Source organism: Gymnodraco acuticeps, unplaced genomic scaffold (assembly GCF_902827175.1).
Source record: "Gymnodraco acuticeps unplaced genomic scaffold, fGymAcu1.1, whole genome shotgun sequence".
Lineage (NCBI taxonomy): Eukaryota > Metazoa > Chordata > Actinopteri > Perciformes > Bathydraconidae > Gymnodraco > Gymnodraco acuticeps.
Window position 1 is genome coordinate 2,530,727 of NW_022991632.1, and position 25,840 is coordinate 2,556,566.

At 39.0% G+C, this 25,840-nt stretch overlaps 1 protein-coding gene across 1 annotated transcript in view; it reads right to left on the reverse strand.

Annotated features, from left to right (window-relative positions):
• Positions 1 to 6,794: 6,794 nt before the first annotated feature.
• Positions 6,795 to 25,840, reverse strand: part of necab3 (N-terminal EF-hand calcium binding protein 3) — a 55,783-nt gene continuing 36,737 nt past the window's right edge. Inside the window, exons 7-13 of the mRNA XM_034198450.1 lie at positions 18,928 to 19,049; positions 18,100 to 18,179; positions 14,876 to 14,929; positions 11,988 to 12,100; positions 11,417 to 11,494; positions 10,529 to 10,620; positions 6,795 to 7,810 (exon numbers count right to left, since the gene is read on the reverse strand). Of these exons, the coding sequence (XP_034054341.1) occupies positions 7,782 to 7,810; positions 10,529 to 10,620; positions 11,417 to 11,494; positions 11,988 to 12,100; positions 14,876 to 14,929; positions 18,100 to 18,179; positions 18,928 to 19,049 (568 nt within the window). The 3' untranslated portion in view covers positions 6,795 to 7,781. The remainder of the gene's footprint in view (positions 7,811 to 10,528; positions 10,621 to 11,416; positions 11,495 to 11,987; positions 12,101 to 14,875; positions 14,930 to 18,099; positions 18,180 to 18,927; positions 19,050 to 25,840) is intronic.

Sequence of the window (25,840 nt, forward strand, 5' to 3'; positions counted from 1 at the left end):
ATCAGACCAGAGAATCTTGTTTCTCACAGTCAGAGATCATTTTCTCATAGCCCTCCCCATAACTGTGCTTCTACCACATGACTGTCCTTCAACTTCATGGCTTGGTTTTTAAAAAAGACAGCCATTACACATAGACCGGTGGGTACTACTGGCATGTGCCTTTCATGTCCATATAATTGAATCGAAGTCTTGAGTCCTGAAGAAGTCTTTCATGTTTAAAGGTTGGGAAATAAGGTATTTTAATTTGGTGGACTCCTGGGAAGAGCCATACTTTAGGTGTACAGTGAGGATTTTTGTGGAGGATGTCATAACTTATTGAATGCATTGCAAACATACAGGCCTGTAGTATTGAGAACTTCCTGTCTTTATGTTTGGAGTAGTTTAATTTGTTATCGAATTTCATGAGCTTGTAGCCGTTGAGGGAGTACTCCCCTGTGGTGAGGTACTTCTGCTTGCTACTTCTCAATATAGTGTACATTTTTTGAAGAGCTACTGGCCTAATTGTCTGCATAGTTCCTGTCCCAAGGTCTTGCTGGAGGCATAGGTAATGGACGTTCCTTTAAATTCTGTCCTTGTTTTTAAAGCTCCTGACATGATGCCTTAAAAACAACCTACAGTATGCAAATCTGTCATATAGACACAATATGTATCTCCTACATTCACGGCCTACCCTTTCGCTTTTATCACTCTGTTCTAGCTTCTGTAGTTTCTTAGATCATTCACTTTGATAACAACCCCCAGGGAATGAATTGTCCCTGTCACAAAGACTCAAAATTATAAAGTCCTCGACGTTCTAATAACCAGCTTTTCATGCTAATCAGTGTGGTTTCAAAGATATTTAATGATTTATTTTATGAATCAGTCTTGCACATAAAGAAATGGCTGAAATCCAACAATTTCTATAATGTCACAGAAATAAAAGTACCAAGAACCTTTGGAAAGTTAATAACTCTTTACTCTAACTTCAACTTGTTCTGTAGAAATGTTGAACTCCTTTTTATACTTGGAACTACCTGGTCCCTACTTGAATCTTGCATGAAGAAACGTATGATTATTTTATGGGGCCTTTAATAGATATCATCTATGTACAGTGCATGTGTTCTTGGGTCCTACAGCCTTAAGTGAAGATTGATGAACTCACTATTGGCTCTTGATCATATGTTAACCAATTGTTCTAAAGTAATCTAAATAACCGTATCAGAAAACAGAAATTGTTGTAAAATCTTAATAAGATACAGTAGTGATAAGTAGGTTGCAGTAGTAGATCAATGGGAACTGGAATACTTGCAGAGTTATAATGGTAGCTGCAGTATGAGTACCCAGTGGATTACTTGTTAATAATACATTTAATGTAAGCCTATACTGTAAAGCAGTATCCCTTAACGTTGAGTTATCGAAGGGCTTTAAAGAAAAGGCACAGAACAAAGAAAATCTTGTGCAACATTAGGTGATAATATGAGAAATGCAGACGTTAGAAACATTATGTTTCTAGCTCAATGCTAACTTTAAAATGCCATCTTGCATGTCATAACTAAAATGTTAAGCAGGTATAACGTTGACCACATTCACCATCTCAGTTAAGTGTTAGCATGCTAACATAATTCAACACAGTTTCCATAGTCCTCAGATGTAGCCTACATTACTACAATTGAAAAAAAAGTCCTAAAATGATGTTAAACCATAAAACCAATCAAATATATTGCTATCCATCTAGCTTTGCTGAAAGTTAGGGTAAAACATTGCCAAAAATCGCAAAACATTGTAAAAAAACAACGTTAAAGTACAAAATACAGTAAGACAAATTCATTTCTGTCAGAGTTGTACCTTGAGCTATTCTGGAAGTGCACAAACATATGCAACAAATGGCCGCACACAGCAGGTATTGACATTACTGTTTTCAAAATGTTGTAGCAGAATAAGAGGTTTTAAGTTAGAGTGAATTTTCATATTTTTAACTATAAGGTCAAATCAAATCTATTGATGCCATCTATGTCTCGATATCTTGTCGGGAAGTGCCCTATAAGATGTTTCAAAGCTGGGATTTCTCTGATCATCAGAGATCATCCATCTAGCTGTTTCAGATATGCCTTAAAACGTCTTAATGTTAGGCTTTATTCTGATAAACTATAAATTCAGAAAAGTCCATTTACACCAAGCATGTCTCGATAGCTGATCACGAACTGCCTTAAAAGACGATTCAAATTTAGGCCAAAAATTATAAATAAATTGCCTTCAAAGTTGTCCCTCTAGCTGGAAGTGTAGAGAAGATGCTAGAAAGTTGGGAATTGTTTTGTCATTGCTGAGTTGCACACATCCACATGACTGTTTTCAAAATGAAGTCCTGAGGGTGAAATTGTACACAATTGTCAAAAAGCCAACAGTGTCACCCTCATTTTGGGGCAACTATAAAACTGTAATTGAGATGATCTGAAATGACAAAACCCTGTAGTCCAAAACAAAGGATTACGTCAACGCCATCACAGAACTCCAATGATGAGAGTGCAGCAAAATATATATTTCATAATATTACCCTCTAAAATACACACGATTCTACAGAACCCAGTTCGCAAACTGAGTAAAGAGCGGGACGAACAATGTGTCTGTCACCTCTTCTCAGCATGCTGCTTAAATTACATGATGGTGTTGAAGGTTCTGCCACAGTACATCATTACAGAGAGATGATAAATCTCTTCGAACCCATCTATTTTCTTCACATCTGTCCTTACATACATTTATCTTCCTTTCCCGTCCCTCTTCCGTGTCTGCACTGTAAAATGTGCAAGTGTTTTTGACACAACGCTATGATGAAGACTTAATGTTCTTCAAGGCCAGGAGTGGCACAGTAATTGATTTTGAGACACTCTTTTGTCGTTGCTAATGTGCTTGACCTTTGTTGAAACACTGCATAAAATGTGGCTCTTGGATATTCTTCATAACACAGCACTTACAGGTCAGTTAGACATCATTACAGAAACATCAGCACAAAAAAAATAGCTGTACCCTTTTTGGATTATAAAAACACAAATCGGGGAAAATGCATTTTACAGTTTATGGCAAAACACAAGTCGGTGTGATGAGTCTGTAAATCAACAAGGATGAGTGATTCAGTCTTTCAGAGCGGGCGCCCTCTGAACCTGTTACCTCCCACACCATTGAGAATTCAGAAAGGAAGACAGTGAGACATGAAACAGGATGACAGCTGTTGCTTAGTCACCTTTGGCCCGCAGTTTTTGCATTTCTGTGATGATAAGTTGCACGTCAGACATGCAAAAATAATGAATCATCTGTATCTGTCTCCAATTTAACTCATGTATTCATTTGTTAGTTCCTGTTCTTTGACCTGATAAATGTATACAACTATGTATGAAAGACCAGACTTTAAAAGGTCCCATCATACTCTTTTTCAACAATATATTATAGGTCTCAGATATATAAACAAACATGTCTCTGAAGTGTTTGGTTGGAAACACCAAACAGACCCATAAACCCCTCTGTTTCAAAAGTGCTGATTCTGTGTCGCTTTAAATGCAAATGAACTGTAACTCCTGCTCTAGGAGAAGATGCAGGTGAGACGTGGGGGGGGGGGGGGTTACCTTTGTTGGTTATTGGCTAATGGTTGCACAGCCCAAAAAACGTTGTGACATCACAAAGTGTCCAAAATCAAATCAGCTGATTTTCAGACAGTTATTTCTGTTAGGGTGAGTGAAGTAGGCAGGACCCAAATGTGGAATAAACAGGAAAAAATACCTTTATTTCAAGGTCTTAAGGAACAAAACAGAACACTACCTCGTGAACACAGTCAACGACAAATAATGAACCAACAAAGTCAGACAGGAAAACCAGAACTTAAATACACACAAGACTAATCACACAAACAAGACACAGGTGAGGAGGGAGGAAAAAACACAGGGGCACCAGGTGAACACAATCGGGTAATCAGGTAGGAGGGAAAACAGACAGAAAGCAACAGGCAAGACAGGGGGTGAACACTCTTCAAAATAAAACATGAAACCAAAGACAGAAAAAGACAAGACAAAACACAACACAGACAGATCGTGACAATTTCAATAGATGGATCATGACAAAAAGAGAGATAATCTTTTGTCCTGAAACGTTCAGTATCTCTGGGGACACATATGTATGTATAAAAGGATTTTGCATATGTCTTTTGTATTGACATTCTTCAAGGTTACTGAAATCATCTACATTCACAACTTTTATTCTTCCAACACCAACACAGAGAGGTGACTTTGGGCGCCTTCTGCACAATAAAGTAACCATGGCAGAGGAAAAATCTAAATGGGGGGAATGATACAGGACAACAGATGGCCCTTATTCACCTTTGCTCTGGCCTTTGGCTCTTTGGAGGGATGAGATGTGTTTGCACACATCAGAGCCAAGGGCATCTGCCTGAACAAAAAAAGGACAGCTGAAGGACAGTGCTCAAAGAACTGCATGATTTAAAATAACTTGACTATTAATCAGTGTAGCACATCCCTTTCACTACATGTGTTTCAACACCAGGAAATTATTTTAATAAAACAAATAGAGTACGGAGATTTGACAATAACTTTTCATTTATTTTCAAAGGAAATTCAAATAGCTCACAAAGAAGCTAATTGCTTGTGTTGCTTTCGCATCTTGTTGGAATAACTGTAAATAAATCTCCTGAGGCTCCTGGGTTGTATTTTGAGAAAACAATAGATTCCATGTTGGTTTTATTGTACACATTTCTCTTCCAGCAGCAGCACCTGAATCCCTATATCGTCTAAAAATAGAACAGAAGCTGGGGCGAGTTAATCCCTGCTCTATCTCCAAGATATACAATAAATCAGACAGAACATTGTATTCACAATGTTTGCCTGGAGCACACAAGAAGAATGTGTATCTTATATCTATCAGGGGGTTACTGAGGAGCTGGATACCTTTTGTAGGAGACTTTTAAGTAGAGCTTATGTTTCAAAACAAAATTCTGATCTCTCTAAAGTTGTAATCCTTAAAATGTTCACAAAATCAACCCAATTATTTTATAGTTTTTCATTGCTAGAGGCACCACTCCTGCACATATTTAAATGAACTACCTACGCACAGAGGATTCAAAGAGATCTTCGCAGGGTTTTAATCGTCTCATCAAGAAGAGTATTACCCAAATGTAATCCTTTAAAATCATATGTACAGGGTTGATAGATCTTTAAACACTGGTGAGTCAATATTTTTTCTAGCAGCTGCAATAATACTGAGGCTACATTGGCTACAGTTTAAAAGACAAAAAGATGATAATGTTGTATACAATTATTGGTTTAATAATGATCCATTTGCTCTTATCTTACATTCTAATGTATTTGATACTTCCCTGTATGTAAAAATCTTCCTTAGCAATAGATTGAAATATTTTCCTGAAATCAAGATATGATATTCTGTCTCTGATTGACGTTTAATGAAAATTCCTCTTCAACTGGAACAGGCTTCATTATTTTTGTTATATATTTTACTGACACCAGCGTTTTTAATGGATGTAATGGTGACACTTTGTCCCTTAGTGTTAAGATGACCAGATGAGGAACAGGAGGTGTGGTTACTCATCCTCCCAGCCTCATCTAAATGGCCATCCAGATCTCCACTTCTGTGTATGTCCTCAGCAGACAGCTTGCCTGACAGGAGGCTGCAGAAGAGAGGGTCAGTAATCAAATCGTACAGCCACAGAAACCAGCCTGTGTGTGTGTTTGCAAATATGGCACAAACAATTTGAGCAATCTCAGCAATTTAACATTTATATTAATACAAAAATACTTGCTGCAAGTATGAATCTGGACCTTTCATTATTATTCAGAGCTCGTAAAACATTTGCTTCAAACTTTCTGATTGCAAAGGAAAATGGATAAGTGCACAAGGACTTCTGTCGAGCTCTCGCCATGAATTTGGTTTGAAATACTCCGAATGCATGCAGCATCTCAAATCTCTAATCCTATACCGCAGTGCACTGTTGCTATGTGTGTGCCTTCTGTTGCACCATTGCAAGAGACCAGTCTGAATTATGTGTGTGGAATGTAGTGTCTCCCAGTCCTGATTTTAAAACAACATGTGGTTATTAGCATGAGGACAATTCTGCTTCATAAATATATATATGTTCACACCCCTTAAACACAATATTTGATTGATCTTCTCACAACTCATAGATATGCAAGCTGTTGCCAGAAGCACGCATGGTCTGGAACCTGATGGTGGATCCTGCAGGACTCAATCATTCTCACAGCTGGACAGACTTGACCAGGGAGGCGTCTGGTGCGATCCACAGAAACCTTAAAAAGATTCAAGCTCTTTCCTTATTTCAAAGTATTTGGGAGAATTCACAGCTCACTGATGAAACCACTATAGACAGAAATGTAGTTTCTGCGATTTGGGAGCATGACTTCACCCTCATTATGTCCCTTGTATTTTAGATTGCTTGTTGGATTTATGGGATTTCTACACCTTACACCAATTCAATACAGGCTTATCTGCATCCGCTTGTATACAGAAGTGAATCAACAGCATCAGTGGATTCCCTTTAAGCCGCATTAATGCATATTGTTGTATGAATTGAATCAAACACACATGTGTAATGTGAAAGCAGTTGCTTGTGTTGTACCCTCAGCTTCTTCAGAACGTTTGGAATCATCAAACGTTATTAATGAAGTTGAATTTGTTTCTTTGGGAAGGAATCTCGGAAAGGGAGACATTTGACATTCAAATCCAATTCAATTAAAAGTGGCAAAGCACATATCTCTCAGAAAATAAGATTTAGAGGAATGTTCACTTGTCAAAACAATACGTTGCTTTAATGATTTTATTAAAGTTGCTTGTCCGTTTGTTTACAAGGTGGGGTACATTACTAAATTATAACACAACATACATATTAATATAAGCAAGTTCCATATGTACAGATGCAATTATCTTAACCATGTTTGAAATCAACATAATACATTTAATACATGTCTCTTAATAACGTCATGATCCAGGGAAAATCCACACAAAGACTTACTTCCCCACATTTAGAGATGTTATACATTTGAAACAAAGCCTGCATCTCAGAGGAGATATTACTAACCTAGCAATAGTGTATCTAGCAATAGATAGACGTCAGGGAAGGGATAGCTTTTTAGAATAGCTAAACAAAGGGTGCTACAGTATCATACAGCATATACAGCCAAGATTTAAAGGAACTATTACTGAAAGCTTTTTGCCACAATCATCAGCATGCATGTTCAGGCTGCAGGAACCCTTCAGCCCGCATCCCCTCTGCCTTTTCTACTTAATTGTATTCAACAGTAAACAACTCATCAAAAGCACAATAACACTACTGGCATGGTCATTTCCATTTCAATCAGTAGCCTACACTAGCGTCTTTTTTGATTGTTCTCCACTTGCATAATACAAGACAAACATTGCAAAAGCGACACGGCCGAGAGGGAGACAGGGTTGTGAGAATAAAAGGATTTTGCATTGCAGAGAATCAGTCACTTTCAAGTCAGTGTATTGGCTATAGGCGGTGTTGATATAAGCGGCACAATAATGAGCAGTGGCAGACAGAGGAACATTAAAGATGCTGCTGGAGAATACTGTATGACGCCCAATGTCTCCGTCTCCTGTTGCTTTCAAACACATGGAGGCCTATTGAATTCTTCTGTGTGTGTGTGTGAGTGTTTTTGTATGTGTGTGTGTGGGTGGCTGTGTTTATGCGCCAGTGTGTCTTCGTCCGTGTGACAGTGTAGGCAGGAGATGTGACATTCTGGATCCAGTTTCTAGTTGTTAGTCATTATCCACCAGGAAGCTGAGGAAACATACAAAAAGAGAGTTAAGGTCACGACACACTGTATGACTCAATGCGTGACTCCAAGGACACATGTCAGGGTTTATTCAGTAGTCATTCATCTGAATAACATTTAGTCAAGCACTACGTTTTATTATTTATCATCCAAACTTTTTTTATAGATAATATATGTGAAAAAGATTTATGTCATGTGGCAATGGCGGCAATTTAACCAATTAATTGCGGCGAAATGTAGTTCAGCGTCACAGGGAAGATACAAAGCTAATTATTTGACTTTTTTAAAATGTAATTAATTTGTCATTCTTTTAATTCAACATAGTTACAAGACACAACATACCTGAGGCAAAGACATCATTTTTAAAAGAAAGAAGAAATATATAATAAAAAAAGACATTAAATTAAATAAATTAAAAACTAAACAAAAACAAACTATTGGCAGTAGCAGCATTATCCTAAAAAGTGTACATAGTCCTTTCAACCAGATTCCTCAAAGGATTCCCACTGTTCTTATTTCTTAGCATGTTTGACACATTACATTATTATACATATAAAACATATCCTTTTTTAGTCAAACAGTGGCACTCTCAAAAGCTTTGCACAGATTCTTTGCGGTAGTGAAACAATGTTTGACAGAACAACCGAGTTCTTCAGACACTGGGCTTTAGTGCAAAGCTTCTCCTGGAAGATAAACATGAAGGAATGAGTGTCGAGTGACAGATAATAATAGCCGCTGCTGCAGAATGTTGTGTTTTATTTATTTTTCTATCATTGGTTCCAGAGTCGACTCCTTCCTGTGCTTCTGACATGCACCTCCTAAACCCTCTTTCTCCCAATCAGTGCATCGTGGCATCACTTGTTCCTCAGCAGCCAAACTGGCCAGTAACTCACTAATGATGTCTGTCTTTAAAATAACACAGCTCAAAATAAACACACACATTTTCCTTTAACAAGCAGCTATGAGTACAATCTCTCCCAGAGTTGTCCATAAACGTATGAAACATATAAACTTTCATAACGTAAAAGTATATATATTATATCATTTATATTTACATTTTCAGATTATCTTTTTACTACCTGTAAAAGTGACCTATATGTAGCATATTTTGTGTTTTCGCCACAAATGTTAAGTCGTCATGTTTGTCAGCATGCATAGTCACAGATGTGGAGGTAAACAACCCCATTTGGTAACTTAGCAACGAGGGCGACTCGAGCAGCCCACACAGCCATCTGCAATGGCGATATAATAATGAACCTTATTGCTTTCCGAAGCACATCAAGAAGCATGCGATCGATTAATCAGTAGTAATTAAGAAGTCATGGTGGAGTGTGAGTGATTCGTGTCGTGTGTTGAAGTGTTGATGATGAAAAATTAAGATATGCACGTCAGATGGGAGTCACAATGCCAAACATAGTGCAGCACCATAGATCTTATTTTCAACAAGCATCCAAAATAAGGCAAAAAGATATGTGATAATCTATGTTTTGCTCTGTAAACACCTTTACCCTACACATCTTACCCGTGCCATGTCAGCAAACATCAGAACCTTTCAACGGGCAGTGAAAACAGAGTACTGTTTGGCGAGAATATCGCAAAAACATCCGCTGTTCTCCCAGTAAATGCTTGATTTAAAAACATTTTCTACCTTTAGGCTAAATAACCAAATTCTCAAAGTGATTTATTGTCGTCAGGCCCAGAAATTCTGGCCGCTCCCCCGACATTCACAGATGGGAGGTTTTAGTACATCTTAACGTATCATAACACGTCCAAACCTAATGTACTAATGCACGAAACAGCAGAATGTACCACCAAGAGCAGTGACCATAACCAAAAGAGAAATAAAATCAATTTGAAAAAGGCTATTATAGGTCAATCCGTGTCCACTTAATAACAGTTTTGAGTTTAAACAGCTTTAGAAACATGTTGGCAAACACAACAGTATTACATGTTCGAATGTAACCATTTCCTGTTAGTACATCCCTTTTAAGTACTTTCAATGATTGTACATTACCAGTACAAACAGTACGACATTACATTTTGACGTCAACATGTAATTAGGTTACACTAGATGATTGGTTACAGATAGAGCAGATAAAAACTTGTTGCAGCTTTGGCTAAAGACCAACCATTTTCAAAGCCATGCATTGTGAAGTGAATGTGAGCACTGAGCAGATCCCCTGACTTTTTCAGAAAGACGTGGAATTGCTGTTGACACTGTGGAGCAGCAAGGCTCTGTTTGAGACCCGGCACAGTATGATCAGAACCGACTCTCAGACTGCAGAGAAATGACAGATCACAGAGGCCGCTGAGCAGAAACTCTGCCATCTCTCAACACCCGAGGAGTTTGGGTAATAACTGGGTGTCATAACTGGGCCAAAACTGTACGGGTCATATATGAACACAACAATGGCAAACTCATGAAGTCAGGATATTTGTCCTCATTGCTTAAAACAAATATCAGGATATTTTTCTAAGCAGATATTTACACATGTAGAAGCTAAGGAACGTCTTTCATTAAAACAAAAATGAACAAAACAATCAAGTGAAATGATATGTAACATTTAGGGCATAATATAACTAGATCTCACCAAAATCAGAATATATAAATCATTTGGGTTGATTTAACACTAATCAGAGGTTACAAGACTTGCTTTCTAAAATATTGTGAATGATGACGTTTAGTGTTGGATATTGACACACATGGAAGCAGATATACACACCTGGGAGCAACATGGTGGAAACTGCTTCAGCCTCCTCCAACATGTCAATGACGCAGCGCTGGAAATCTTTACTGCTGTTGGACTGCAGGTAGCTATAGAGTTAGACAATCAAGAAGCAAAATAGGGTTGAAAAGATTCACCTTTAGCAAAATGAAGTGTTATAATAGAGAGTTTGTGAGTATAGAGCACAATTAGACTTTTGATCAGATTTAAAAAGCCACATTTCTTAGACCTTCTTTTATTTTATTTTACGTTGACATTGGATCGAAAAAAAAAGTGGCATTGAAACGATTTCTATGTGTATTTATCAGAATCAGAATCAAGTTGATTGCCAGGTTTGTTTACACATAAGCAATTTGCTTTAGTGTCTAAAGAAATCTAAGAAAATAATGGTAGGTCAAAAATATATAAAGATAATAATAATAAGTATTTTTAAGAAACTTTTTCCACCAAATGTTAATGTTTTATGTGTGTTTCAACGAGACTGCGTGTGTGTGTGTGTGTGTGTGTGTGTGTGTGTGTGTGTGTGTGTGTGTGTGTGTGTGTGTGTGTGTGTGTGTGTGTGTGGTGTGTGGGTGTGTGTGTGTGTGTGTGTGGTGTGTGTGTGTGTGTGTGTGTGCAACAGAGATGGGCCATCTGCTCAACTTCACTGGTGGCGAACATTTCCATACTAAAAGGTAAGAGAGCCAAACAGTCTGTCAATATCGCACACACACACACACACACACACACACACACACACACCACACACACACACACACACACACACACACACACACACACACACACACACCACACACACCACACAACACACACACACAAACACACACACACACACACACACACACACACACACACACACACACACACACACACACACACACTGACCTCATCCAGGAGATACGGTCCTGCCAGAACTCATACATTATGTAACACAGCTTTCCCGGGAGCTTCTGAACGGACACGCTGACGGCAGGATGGAGAAGAAAGTAGAGCGGGGCAAGTGGAAAACACAAAGAGAAAAAGAGTTTACACTCAGCAAAACATAAAGTGTTTAAACCTTCAGGAGGTATCAGTAAGTCAGAACAAGGCAAGGGGCAAAGCTTTTTGCAACACAGCAGATGGCATTAAAGAGAAAATGTACTCTATTTCCGTAATTAGGTTAGTGACGGTGGGAAAATATTAAGTGGTTATTAAAACAATTTCATTAATTTTTTATCAAGCTGCTCACAGTCTGGGGTCTGCCAAAAGCTGCTATTATAGTAGAGGAGCATAAATGATACAATGCTAATGGAAACGTTTCAGTAACAGCAGCTTTCAATCCATTTTCCTCAGTTTACTCACAGTTGTCAAGTCCAACTGATTCAACCTTTCCTCAATTTTCTAAAGGCTACCTCGGCAGCAGAGCCTGGCACAATTTGTAAAATATATATTGCCTTGTCTGAGAACAACCACTCACTGCAGGTTGTCAGAGTGGGCTGCGGTGGCCTCCATGTAGCTATTCAGAACTTTCCGGAAGTTGTCAAGCTCTTCATCTGGCACCGACATTTGCCTCTGAACAAGCAGGATGTTCTGTTGGAAACGAGACAGGATAGAGAGATGGGAAAATCATGAGATGACGCATCGGCTGTCAAAAAGAACATGTTTCTATGTGTGTGTGTGTGTGTGTGTGTGTGTGTGTGTGTGTGTGTGTGTGTGTGTGTGTGTGTGTGTGTGTGTGTGTGTGTGTGTGTGTGTGTGTGTGTGTGTGTGTGTGTGTGTGTGTGTGTGACATTAGGCTCACATTACCCCCTGAGGTAAAGGTGTGTTGATATAATGTCAAGATGGATAATTTTGAATCATTTGATAAGAAACTGATTACACTTTCCTAAGGGTAAATACTGTATCTCTCTCAAATTAACAGCAGATGAGATATAAATAACTAAACATTACATCACTTGGTATTGCTCTCATTTAAAAGCACTTTGGTAGTACATTCAGTTTTGTTAGCCAATGTATCTGTGTGAGTAAAACGTAACCACTAACATAAAGTAGGTACATTCAAAGACTTCTCAACGCTATGAAAAACGTAACGGTTGCCTAACAGATGGCTGAGGATACTTGCACTATATTAAACGCGTTGCCATGACCCCTGATCAGTGTTGTCAGATCAGTTTTTGAACAGTAAGTCAGTAAGTCGTTTTTTTCACACTGTTTCTTGACGTTTACCAGCAAACCTAACTTATCATCTAAAATGAATGTACCATGAAAATGTGTCATAAAACACCTGCTTTCCATATCAATCCACAGACCTCCTGACAGAGGAAAAGTGCTTTGAAATAGTTTTTCTTCCTTTATTGATTCATGTGCCCAACTAACGAGCCACATCTCCCCGACTGGCAGTGATTCAGCATCCTCGCATCAACCTGCTGCCCTCTCTTCTTCTTTTCTCAACAATTCCATACAAGAGTGAGTCACCCCTGCAACCAGTAGGAAGTAGAACGCGTCTTGTGGCTTATCCTTTATTGGCACCGTTTCCACAGACTTGGATCTGCCCTAAAAAGGTTAGTTATCTTCATTACAAGGAGGCACTTTTTTGGTTGTATGTGCCTTGTAGGTTAAGTTTTGATAAATCAATCTCTAAAGATCTCTTGAGATTTGCAACTTTCTACCAAAACATGTTGTTTGTAAAAAGTGGATGTTAGGGTCAATCGCTTCGTGGCAGAAACTTTGTTGGCATATATTTCCCAACTTTATCAAACAAAAATCGGCTGGAGCTTTTTGTAACAAGGAGAGTCTCTTTTCTCTTTAATATTTGTTTGCATTGGACACTATATACTTACTATAAAATCTTAAAAGACAGAGACAAAAAAGCAATGCCTTTTCTATGATTTTCCTTCTTTTCAACCAGTTTAATAACGTAAAACCGACAATCACTTTACTATTCCTGTTGTATAACTGTCACACCTAACAATAGGTCACTGGCACTCTCACCTCTCTGTGGGGGATTTCACTCTATTTCCACCACTCAAGTGTATCATGAGTCAGCATGTTCTTTAGTCTGTGTGCGTCCACTCAAACCAAATTTGATTTACTCTCTTCGTTTCTCAAGGTGAGCCTGTTGAACACAAACCGGCCCTTTTGCTTTGAGGCTTGTCAGATATTGATTTTAATAGACGCGATGAGTATAAATGTGCCCAAAAACATAAAACGTTGGTATAATTTATTTTTGAGAAAAAAACAAACATGATGCTTGAGATTTAAAATGGGGAAGTAAACAAACTGGATGATAAAATGCCCTTTTTTCAGAGAGAATACATTGCTAAGTACAGATGCAAATAGTTTTAAAATGATATGCTGTCAGTTTTTTGGAACATACTGTCAATACTGGAGGTGTACACAATCAGAATGATTATATACGGGGTGTTAATGGAGTAGAACCACATGTTAAATATGTAATTAAGGGGGGGTTATATATGGGGATATGCTTTGAATACAATTGTACTTTTATCTTATCAGTGTCAAAGTGGCATCGTCTCAACTATGTCTTTCCACTCTTTGTAATTTATAAAGACACATGCACCGATTATGTTGAAAAAAGGAGAAAGGGCGAAGTATGATGGCTTTAAAAAAAAAGCAAAATTATCATTAACATAACATTATTATGTGAGTTCTTTCTATGTTTGTACTCTCCTTGATTTGCAGTCAGACACAATCATTGCAATGAAACCACAATACATGCAGACAAAGATAGGGTTGTTCTTTATAATAACTCAGACAGAGAAGTGTTTGATTGCTATGAAATGCTGTCTGTTAAATGTTAATGTGGCTTATAAGGACACAAAAAAACTCCATCAGCAACAGTCGCTGTTTTCAGTGTGTGTGTGGCTATGCAACATTTATGAACCTGTAAAATGTCAACTTAACATTTAGTGTTGTAATGACTGGCATTTACATTTAATTATACCTGTGAGTGTGAGCCTTTAGTAAGTTATTCTTTATCTCAATATTTACCGTTCAGGGTTATACTGTGAATGTCTGCACATTCAGTTCTTCATTTTAAATCAGATATAATGTCAAAATGTTTTACTTTATAATTATAGCAAATATATAGTTTATAAATTATTAATAAGGCTTTTTTGGCAGTACTTGCTTTTATCTTTTATTTTCTCTTACTTTATCCAACACCAAGGCAAATTCCCTGTGTGTGAAAACCCTCTGGCCATTAAATCTGTAATCTGATTGTCATGACAACAAATGATACTACTGGACCATGACATCTGCTCAATAATACCTGCTACATTTAGTCACTGCTTCTTTACTCCGGTCACTATCCCAGGAGATATTCTTATATGAGTTTGGACTTACAGATTTGTATGTGCTGGCCAGCGTATCCTCTTTGAGTGGCTCCAACTTTGGACCCTGAAACAAGAAGGTATTACATATGAATGATGCAGGAGAAGTTCTTGGCTCTGTTAAATTCAGGAAAGAAAGGTCAGTGGTGCCATGAGTATAAGCATATTTCTTTATAAAACATTTGATTCTATCTGATTTTAAGGTTGCCATGGAGTTCAGAGCACTGAGGGATTGCCTCCACACGGCTCTCAACATGAATATGGCTGAGCCGGCAGCTAACAGCTAACCAGGCTAACAGTATGAACAGTGCAAGGGCATGAGAGCAGACAGAGCTAACAGTGGTAAACAAAAGGAGTAACTGGAGGGTGGCAGTTTTGTTATCAACAACGCCATCGGTCGGGAAAACGTTATCAGCCATTGGCTAGCCAGAGGGGCACACAGAGTCAAATCCCAATATTGACTCTGAGGCCTTCAGCACTGAACTCTGAGGAATTAACTATTGCACCTGCTAATTGCTTGAGTGCATAAGGGTTCAAGGACTCAACATGGTATGAATACAAATTGGACAGCACTGGTGGTATTATCCTTTTAACTTTACAATGGCAATTTTAGGTTTCAAACTCCTTTGTTATGCTTTGACTGCCTGATTTGATCAAGATGGACATACGGAAATTGTCAAATAATCAATTTACTAAGCAGACAAATGCAAATTAAATTAAATGATGAATACATTAGATGTGTAATGAATCCTATGGTTGTTTTTCTCTCTTTATGTGCCATCTTATAACAAACCCAATTAGTTTGTTTGTTCATTTAACATACAAAGCAGAACACCCACGTCCCTCTTTGTGTACCATTTTTGTTAATGCCTCCAGGCTCCCCCTGTATTATGATGTCAAATCTATTGATTGTGAGTAATTCCCTCAGGCAAAATCTGCAGAGCTGCAATAAGGGCTCAACATGTCTATGAGAGAGCCCTCAGGCAATTGACGATTTGACACAGCCCTAAACATTTACAGACTGACAGGAACCCGCCTCAAAGTCTGCGAGTCTGCCAGTGTGGACATTGAAATTGGGCCAGGGACTCACATGCAGGCAAGGCTAGACCAGCGACGTTAACAAAGCACGGAGGAACTTGGTCACACACACACACACACACACACACACACACACACACACACACACACACACACACACACACACACACACACACACACACACACACACACACACACACACACACACACACACACACACACACACACACACACACACACACACACACACACACACACACACACACACACACACACACACACACACACACACACACACACACAGAAGGTGCATGTATTCTCTGCTTAAGTAGACAGTACTCATTACAATTCATTACAATATCTTAACAAAGGAAATATTTGTTTTTCTCAATTAACATGTTGTTCTGACAACTATTTGGTAACGACTACAAGTTTAATTTAAGCATATTTCTTTTGTATTGCATTGAATAATGACCTGAAACAAGGAGGCTATGTTTGTCAGCGGGATTGCAGAAAAAGTACTGGCCTGATGTTGATGAAACTTAATTGAAGGATGCAACATGGGCCACGAAAGAACCTATTACATTTTTTTCTCTTGCTCTTTTATAAAATATCTGATGAGTTAATTTGTGTGAATTGACATTTTTCAAAGGCCGTTGTGCAAGACAGTCAGATTCCCTAAGGGGCTATAAAGGTTATATCCATTCATTCAATCATGCCATTGTATTTCTTATAGCTATAAATAAAAGGAGGGTAATGGAATGATGGTATAATGTCAGCCAGAGCCACACTAAAGAAAGAAGATTAAAGATGTACTTTATAAGAAAAACAAGAGAAAAAAATATTATTCACCACACGTGATTTATTTATTTCAAAAATCCTTAGGCACGAGCAGTCTTCAAACGTATGATTTAATGAAAAATGAAATACAGGGAATACAATAAAACAGAATGAGTTTTGCATCCTGAAGGTTAGGTTCTTGTGTATCTATGTTTGTACACAGAGAACATAACCTTTAAGGCAAAAAAACGAATAATGTTGCATTTTAGAGAGAAGAGAAGGAAGCGAGATGGACATAAGGTGTGTGTGATGGTGGTGACGTTGAAGTGTGGGGATGGATATTGCACCCCGCACATCCTGCAGATTATGAATTGCTTTGAAATTGCACTCTGAGTCCCTGTTGGTTGGCAGAAGCCAGGGCTGGAGAGAGAAACAATGCTTTGTGAGAGATTCAAAGGGGAGGAAGAATGAACATCAAAAGATGGGAATAACGGGAGTTAATAAAGAACAGAACAGACAGAGAGAAATGAGATTGAGCAGAAGAGGTTGCAGGAGAGTGTGATAGAGGATTTGAGACCTGGTAGCAAGAATGGAATGAGAAAAAATGCTCTTTTGTTTGCTACAAACCAATATGAATTATGCTGGCAGTGCAAAGTTGAGTAGGGATGTACAATATTGGATCTAGTTGATGTATCTAAAGTTTCTAAACAACTGAAAATGCATAAAAAGGTCTGTGCAAAGAGGCTGTGGTTTCTATCACAGCTGAAAGCATTCAAGCACTAAGCTGACACCTTTTCACAAGTAAACATTGAACCATTGAAGTGAAACCCATGTGTCCATCCATGTGTTTGTAGCTGTGTAGTCAACACATTAATAAATATGTGCTCAACAATGTTCAAAATGCTAATGCATTACTATTTACTCTGCATCATTTATACTGCAAAATTGTCTTATACATTTTTCAATTAACTGGCATGGCTATGAACTTGCTATGAACACATAGCCTGTGGAAAATCCCTGTCCCACTCCCACCTCCCTCTACCTGCTCCCAGTGCCGATTCTAGAGTCTGTGGGGCCCCTAGGCAAACATTCACTGGGGGCCCCTCGAACCAGCTTTTCATCGCCACGCGCAGCCGACAGCACACCCCCCCCCCCCCCTCCACCACCCGCCGAGCGGAGCAAGGCAACGAAACTTAAGATAAGAAGCAGCATTTTAGGGCGCGCTATGCATGGGGCCGCCTTGAGGGGGTTTCCCGACATGTCGTTGCAGTAAATTAAAGGGTGTTTCATGTTGTCGTTGCTGTGGACCTTCTTAATCTCCCTTCTTTGGGGGCCCCCTTCTGGTCCGGGGCCTAACCTGTCAGATTTCATTTGTATCCTTCTTCCATATAAATGATTTAGAAAAAAAGAGTTTCCCACCTGACACTCCAGCTTATCCAGCAGCAGCTGCAGCCTGTTGACTTGAGAGCACCAGTTCTCTCCATCTTCCAGGCACACACCTGGAGACAAAACAGTACTAAATCATCAGAATTACCAACAGCAATGTAAATGTGTTAATATTCCATTGATGTCAAGAGACCAGCCATTTCCAAACAGATGGACATCAGCTGACAAGGGCAGAGAAAAGAGAGCAATACTAACTTGTAGAAATGTATCTTACACATCAACTCTCATATAGAGAAATCAAAAGCCTTTCAGAATTCAGAACAAAATATATTGTGAAAAAATATATATATATACTGTATAATAATTTGTTATTTGACAGTCAGGGTTCACTCTTGTTTCCCTTCAGGCTCAATATCTGATGCTATGTCTATCAACAAAAGTAAGAAGAAGAAGAAATTAAGCTTAACATTAAAGAATTGTCTTTAGAAAAAAACACCATCTCATTTCGAGTTGGCGTTTTAAAAGAAACGGTGATTTCTTCATGATAAAAATGTACACTGAAGTTTACTTTGAGTCAATCCCACATAAACCATCCTGCTGCCATACATTCTTGCTATAAAGTAGTTGGCAGCACATGCCCTATTGGAGGAATGTGTTAAAAAAAAACTACAATCTCCAAGGAAATTATTATATTTTCAGTAAAAAAAGTAGTTGAAGACAGACAAATGAGAAATTATGGACAATGTCTCAAATAATTTCTCAAATAAAATGTTAAGGAGATAAGTAAGCTTTAGGTTTTGAGGGATTTGTTGAGGTTGATTATTAAAGAAAAGTTGTAATATTATGTAATATTCCTCTTACCGGTGGTCAGGATGTTGGAGCAGGGATCTGAGGGGGACATGGAGAGGTTATTTTGGATCCTGCGACCACACCGCCTGCCATTCCTTTGAACTGCTGTCAGCTCTGGGGCCTTTACCTCTCTCCTGCCATGACACAGTGGAGACCCAGGCAGACAAACATCAGAGAGAGAGACAGCATCTGTCAGCGGGGTACGTGGAAAAAATAAACCAAGAAGAAGATTTGGCAGACCCAGGTAGTCACACGGGAATGGAAATGGAATTATTGATAAAAGATATATGGAAGGTAAGGAGCAAGGTATGGAAGGATGCATTTATTCATCAATAATTGATAAAAGTCAACACTGAGGTTAATGTCTCAGAGAAAGAGATTTAAGAAAGTGGGATAGGCCCCTGCACTTACACAATCAAATATTCACACACACACATTAGTTTGTTCTTGTTAGTGTGCATCTTTCTACCTCCTTTTGTGTGTGTGTGTGTGTGTGTGTGTGTGTGTGTGTGTGTGTGTGTGTGTGTGTGTGTGTGTGTGTGTGTGTGTGTGTGTGTGTGTGTGTGTGTGTGTGTGTGTGTGTGTGTGTGTGTGTGTGTGTCTGCGCACAGCGTCATGTTGACAGCGCAGAGGGAGCACACTGCTAGGAGGTTCTCATGCTGAGAACAGCCTGGAGCCCAAAGGCCACTGCAACAGCCTTACATCCACTGCAGGGAGGCAGAGGAGAGAAATAAGCTGTTTGTCGCCATCTCAATACACCATGTCTCTTATTCAGCCCCACCTAACACACTCTTTCCATAGTCTATACCCAGTTGCACAATCTTAATATTTGTGGCCAAAAAAGATCCTCATCATGCCTTTCATTACGCCCCCTCTGTCCTTTTTTTCCTATTCATCTTAGACATTCTGCGCCATTCATTTCATTTTTGTATTCATCTTTATTGGCCATCCCTTTCCCCATGACTCACTTGTTCTGTATTTCAATGCCACCAATATCATCTTTTCTCATGCTGCTTCCCTTCTGCCTGCCCCAGTCCATTCTCAATAATTCACCTTGGCTATAATCACTACATTATTTCCAATAATACCAGAGTGCTACCCAGAGGGGAGAGAGGGGAGCTGACACAGTGGAACAGACAAACTCAGCTGCAAGCTGTCAAATAAGGTAGCCAGAGAAAGTATCCTTGTTATTTCAAATGTAAGCAGTCAGTTGAAAGTGTTTGAAAGCCATTTGTTATGACATTGACCTGTGGAAAGATAGCTTTTACTCATTAAATGTCGTTGATGGATTGTTTCTCTTTGAGCATCCTCTGCATTGAATTGATTGAAGTATTGCAGGGGTGGCCAACCCGCGGCTCTCGAGCCGCATGCGGCTCTTTGCCTAGTTTCATGCGGCTCTTCAGTTCATATCGAATTGTATAGCCTATGTGTGAGTTTGGGGGAGAGACACTGACACCTGACTAGTGTTGCACGGTGTACCGATACTTGAAAGGTACCGCGATACCCTGCCGTTAAAAACGTTACGATTCCTCCGTTTCATTAGTATCGGTACTTGACGGGGGGAAAGTCCTCCGGTGAGAAAGCGCCGTTTTAATAAGAGCCGTGTGTGTTCAGCGCTCTGCTTCCACTCCCTGCACTGCAGCCGTGCCTGCAGTCCCGCCCCCTCTCAAGCGAGACCGCAGCAAGGAGGCGGATCGTATAGGGGCGGATCGTATAGGGGCGGATCGTATAGGGGCGGATCGTATAGGGGCGTTTCCTAACTTTTTTGATCCAATAGAATAATGACACTCAGCAGAAATACATACTGTAGGTGGCAGTAATGCAATTTAAGGGATTCCAGCTGCTTTTATAAATCCTCGCAAGAATAAGTCATTCGTTCTTTCACGATGGCCGAACAACAAGTTAAAACAGCGGTAATAGCAGTGGCGAGCCGTCAGGGCCCTCTAGGCCCTCTGTGAGGGCCTAAGATATTCTAAAAAATAATATTTGAAAACATAAACAAAAAAACATTTTTTTAAATATATTTTTTTAAATATTTTGTTGTTGTTACATTTTTCATTAGTTTTACCAAAATAACTTGATTTAATTGTATTTAAAATAATATTTCCAAAGAAATAAATCCTTCGAATCTGCCTGTTCAGTTTCTGTTGGAATGTGAAGGGTTAAATGCCGTCTCTGCGAGTTATGTGAAGACGGGAGAGCTTGTTGGTCCCTCTCTACATTCACAGAGGGCCCGCTATAGTAACTCAATGAGAGAGTAATGTCAAATGACAGTACAATTGACCAATCATATCTTCCCTCTAAATGGGCGGGCTTTATTTTCGCGGACTTTATGACAAGTTCCGCCCGCTGTGAGGTCTATGCAAGTGGTGCAGTGACCAGTGGCGAGCCGTGACTTTTATACCTAGGCCCGCTGACCCCCCTTCCCTCGGAATATCAAAACAGCGGTCCGGGGTGCAAAACGCATCAATGACAGCGACCCTCTACCACACAAAACAACACCATTTATATAAACACCTATCATGACAGGGCTCCCACAGCCAAGTAACAATTGCAAATGAATTAAGACGGCACCGCGGCCCACATTGAAAATGACTTGATGATCAAATCACTTAAACACAAAGTCCATCCTCCTGTCCTTTTGGATGAAGCACTTGATGGCGGGGTCATGCAGCTGATCCTTTGCCACTACAGTTTATCATTGTAACTCAATCTTGAAAATGACTCGGTTAATAATTTCGGAACGATGTCATCACTATCACTGAAGTGAGCCATCATGAACGAATTTATGCTAATCATAAATCTATCGATCATAAATCTATCGTTTAGATTTATGATTCGAAAATAATAAAAGTAGGGTAGACATGTGGATATTATCCGGCTGAACAAAACGTGCATTTATCTAACAGGTTCGTTTTCCACAGACCTTATTTCGAGCTATCTTCCAAAATCCTATGGAGAAATCCCACTGCTTTCTGTCGAGGGAATCCGAGCGCAGCTTACTTCCGGGTTTTAGGACGCGTCACTGCACCACTTGCATAGACCTCACAGCGGGCGGAACTTGTCATAAAGTCCGCGAAAATAAAGCCCGCCCATTTAGAGGGAAGATATGATTGGTCAATTGTACTGTCATTTGACATTACTCTCTCATTGAGTTACTATAGCGGGCCCTCTGTGAATGTAGAGAGGGACCAACAAGCTCTCCCGTCTTCACATAACTCGCAGAGACGGCATTTAACCCTTCACATTCCAACAGAAACTGAACAGGCAGATTTGAAGGATTTATTTCTTTGGAAATATTATTTTAAATACAATTAAATCAAGTTATTTTGGTAAAACTAATGAAAAATGTAACAACAACAAAATATTTTAAAAAATATATTTAAAAAAATGTTTTTTTGTTTATGTTTTCAAATATTATTTTTTAGAATATCTTAGGCCCTCACAGAGGGCCTAGAGGGCCCTGACGGCTCGCCACTGGCAGTGACGCGTCCTAAAACCCGGAAGTAAGCTGCGCTCGGATTCCCTCGACAGAAAGCAGTGGGATTTCTCCATAGGATTTTGGAAGATAGCTCGAAATAAGGTCTGTGGAAAACGAACCTGTTAGATAAATGCACGTTTTGTTCAGCCGGATAATATCCACATGTCTACCCTACTTTTATTATTTTCGAATCATAAATCTAAACGATAGATTTATGATCGATAGATTTATGATTAGCATAAATTCGTTCATGATGGCTCACTTCAGTGATAGTGATGACATCGTTCCGAAATTATTAACCGAGTCATTTTCAAGATTGAGTTACAATGATAAACTGTAGTGGCAAAGGATCAGCTGCATGACCCCGCCATCAAGTGCTTCATCCAAAAGGACAGGAGGATGGACTTTGTGTTTAAGTGATTTGATCATCAAGTCATTTTCAATGTGGGCCGCGGTGCCGTCTTAATTCATTTGCAATTGTTACTTGGCTGTGGGAGCCCTGTCATGATAGGTGTTTATATAAATGGTGTTGTTTTGTGTGGTAGAGGGTCGCTGTCATTGATGCGTTTTGCACCCCGGACCGCTGTTTTGATATTCCGCTGAAGTATAAACTGTGACGTAATATCTCTTCTTTTTTTTCGAGGGAAGGGGGGTCAGCGGGCCTAGGTATAAAAGTCACGGCTCGCCACTGGGTAATAGTATTTTCCAGAGATGCATGTTTATATTTATTGTAATGTCATTTTTCTTAACACACAATTGTCTCGTTATCAAAGTACAACATCGACTGTCCAACCTCGTTAAGCGTTAATAAAGTAAATAATAGTTGTATGTGGTAAAAATGTTTGTGGTATTAAATTAGCTAACTTAGCATGATGGTATAAACACGTTGGCCTATAGTCCCGTTTGCAACCAGGCCTACTCTACTGTTGTAATAACGTTAAATTTAGATAGGTCAATAGATTATCAGGCTCGGTAACAATACTGATTTGTGTTACCAAAGCTGATCATCTAATTGACCTAAGGTTAGCGTATATGCTGTGATGCTAACCAGCACTTAGCATGATGCTAGTGTACTGTTGTATTATCTTGGAAATATAAGTAGGCCTGCCCTACATACTGTAACTTAATCAAATCATATGGTATGGATTCGGATAGACAACATGGCTAGCTTGGTTGGTTGAATTGAGTAATAAGATGTGCGGTACTGATTAAGGTTGTAACTGTAATGAACCAGACGAGAGACGGACGCATCCTTTCAGTAAATGTCGGCTGCTAATCAATATGTAAAAATAACACTTCGGATGTGTCTTCTATAATTATGTAACATTAGTTATGGCATCATCAGAAATGTGGTAAAGTAATATGATTAGAGAAGAGTCACTGGTCATCTAACACATGCTTAATAGCTCACCTAACACTATTAAAGACAGGTTAAAGAATGTAACATAATAAAAACTTCCTAATATCGATAAGCAAAAACACTAGTTATATTATACAAATGATGTGACCCCTTGAGCTGCATAAACTAACAAGCAATCCAATTAAAATATAAATATCAAAGCTCATTCAAAAACTCGGAAGGCTACAGGGGACATGGGCGCAGAGGACAACTCTCTGGGATGTACTCGGAAGATGAGCTGGCAGGATTCTGCAGCATTGACTGTTTCTATGATGCTGGAGGCACCTTCCAAGAATAAAATGTTTGTTTAATAAAGACTTTCCTCTTTGTATGTACTATATATATTTTTTTTAATTTATTAATCTTACCACCAGACACAACATGAACAAATGAATGATACACATCAGGACAGTAACTTAAACTTCAGTATTTTACGTGTACAGAAACCTCTACTCATGTTGTTAAATGATATACAGCAATATCTTCCATAAAACGTAGTTGATTGATTTGAATAATAATTACTACCACTGCACAAACAGTGAAAATTATATGCCTACAATTTATGAATGTGTCTTCTCTGTGGGTTGTATACTCTTCATTCTTTATGCAAATTAATTATAATTATTATTTTTCAAAGTTCGTTTATGATTCATTCAAAGCATTAAAATAAATGAGAAACAGAGAGCGTCATATACCTTTAAGAAATACGTGGGGGCGGGGTTCATAACCCTTTAGGAAACGCCCCTATACGATCCGCCTCCTTGCTGCGGTCTGCAGCCAGACTCTATTGTCTCAAGCACGCTCAAGTGCCTCCCCTCTCTCGTGCACGCGCTAGCTGCCAGAGCATGTGAGAAAACGAGAAGCATGGCAGCAAGCGTATGGAAGCAAACAAGAGACAGAAGTATTCGAATTGTATTAGACACCGAATTTATAGCATTGAAAATAATTACTTTGAAAATCATGTCTCTGAATGTTTTTGCTCCGAATTTACCTATGTGAAATAAAAATGTAAAAATTCAAGTGAAAAAAATTCGAATGTTCAAATTCAGATCCCAAAAATTCGACGTCAAAAAATTCGATGTCAAAAAATTCGATGTCAAAAATTGCGATGCAGCATCATCCGGGCTACTCAGACAGGATAAGCAATCGAGCCCTAATGCAATCAAACTGACTTGGCCTATCAGAGCACGGCTTTGTCAGTCATGTGATCACAACAACCCGGGAGAAAAATGACGGAGAACAGCGGGGCTCGCCGCTCGGGTAAGTAGTCAGTTTGTGCTCTTTATCTTACAAGCAGTGAGGGCTCGACAGCATTTGTATCTTACATTAGCTAAATGAGTGAAGTAGCCTTGTGCCTTGCTGTTAGCAAGCTCCGTAGTTATCATTAATTGAAGTGAATCACAACGTTACCGTGTCCTTTTGTGTGTGTGTGTGTGGGGGGGGGGGGTGACGGTTTGCAAAGTAACGTAACGATCACTTCGGTTAGATAAGTCAAGTAGACCATGCTACACTATACGAAATACTCTCTTACAAAAGCCCTGCATTTAAACATGTTAATGTTACTTTAGTAAAAGTATGCTAGTATAATTAGCAACAAGTGTTGTTAGAGTATTTAAAGTAGACACAAGTTATTCTATTATATTATATCATTTGATTTATTGTTATTACCGATGCACGAGTTGACTTAACTGTTGTAGTTGGAGCTCATTTGAACAATGAGCTAACTAATTATTACTTTCATAATGGTGTAATGTGCCGACTATTTTCTACATTAATAGATGAAGGTCTGGTTTGTTCAAAGTCTCAAACTAGTAGGACCAGAGCCCGAGAGACTCTAGGGCTCTGAGTAGGACATGCTGTCATAATTACCCAGAGTCCGAAGTGACACCGTTACAATGTTAAAGCTGTTGGATAAATGTAGTGACGTACAAACTAAAGTATTCAAGATAGTGTAGTGGAAAAGAGATAATGTTTTTTTTTTTTTAAATGTTACCAAAACAAAATCTCTTGTTTTGGACTGACAGTAATGATTCAAGAAATAGTAG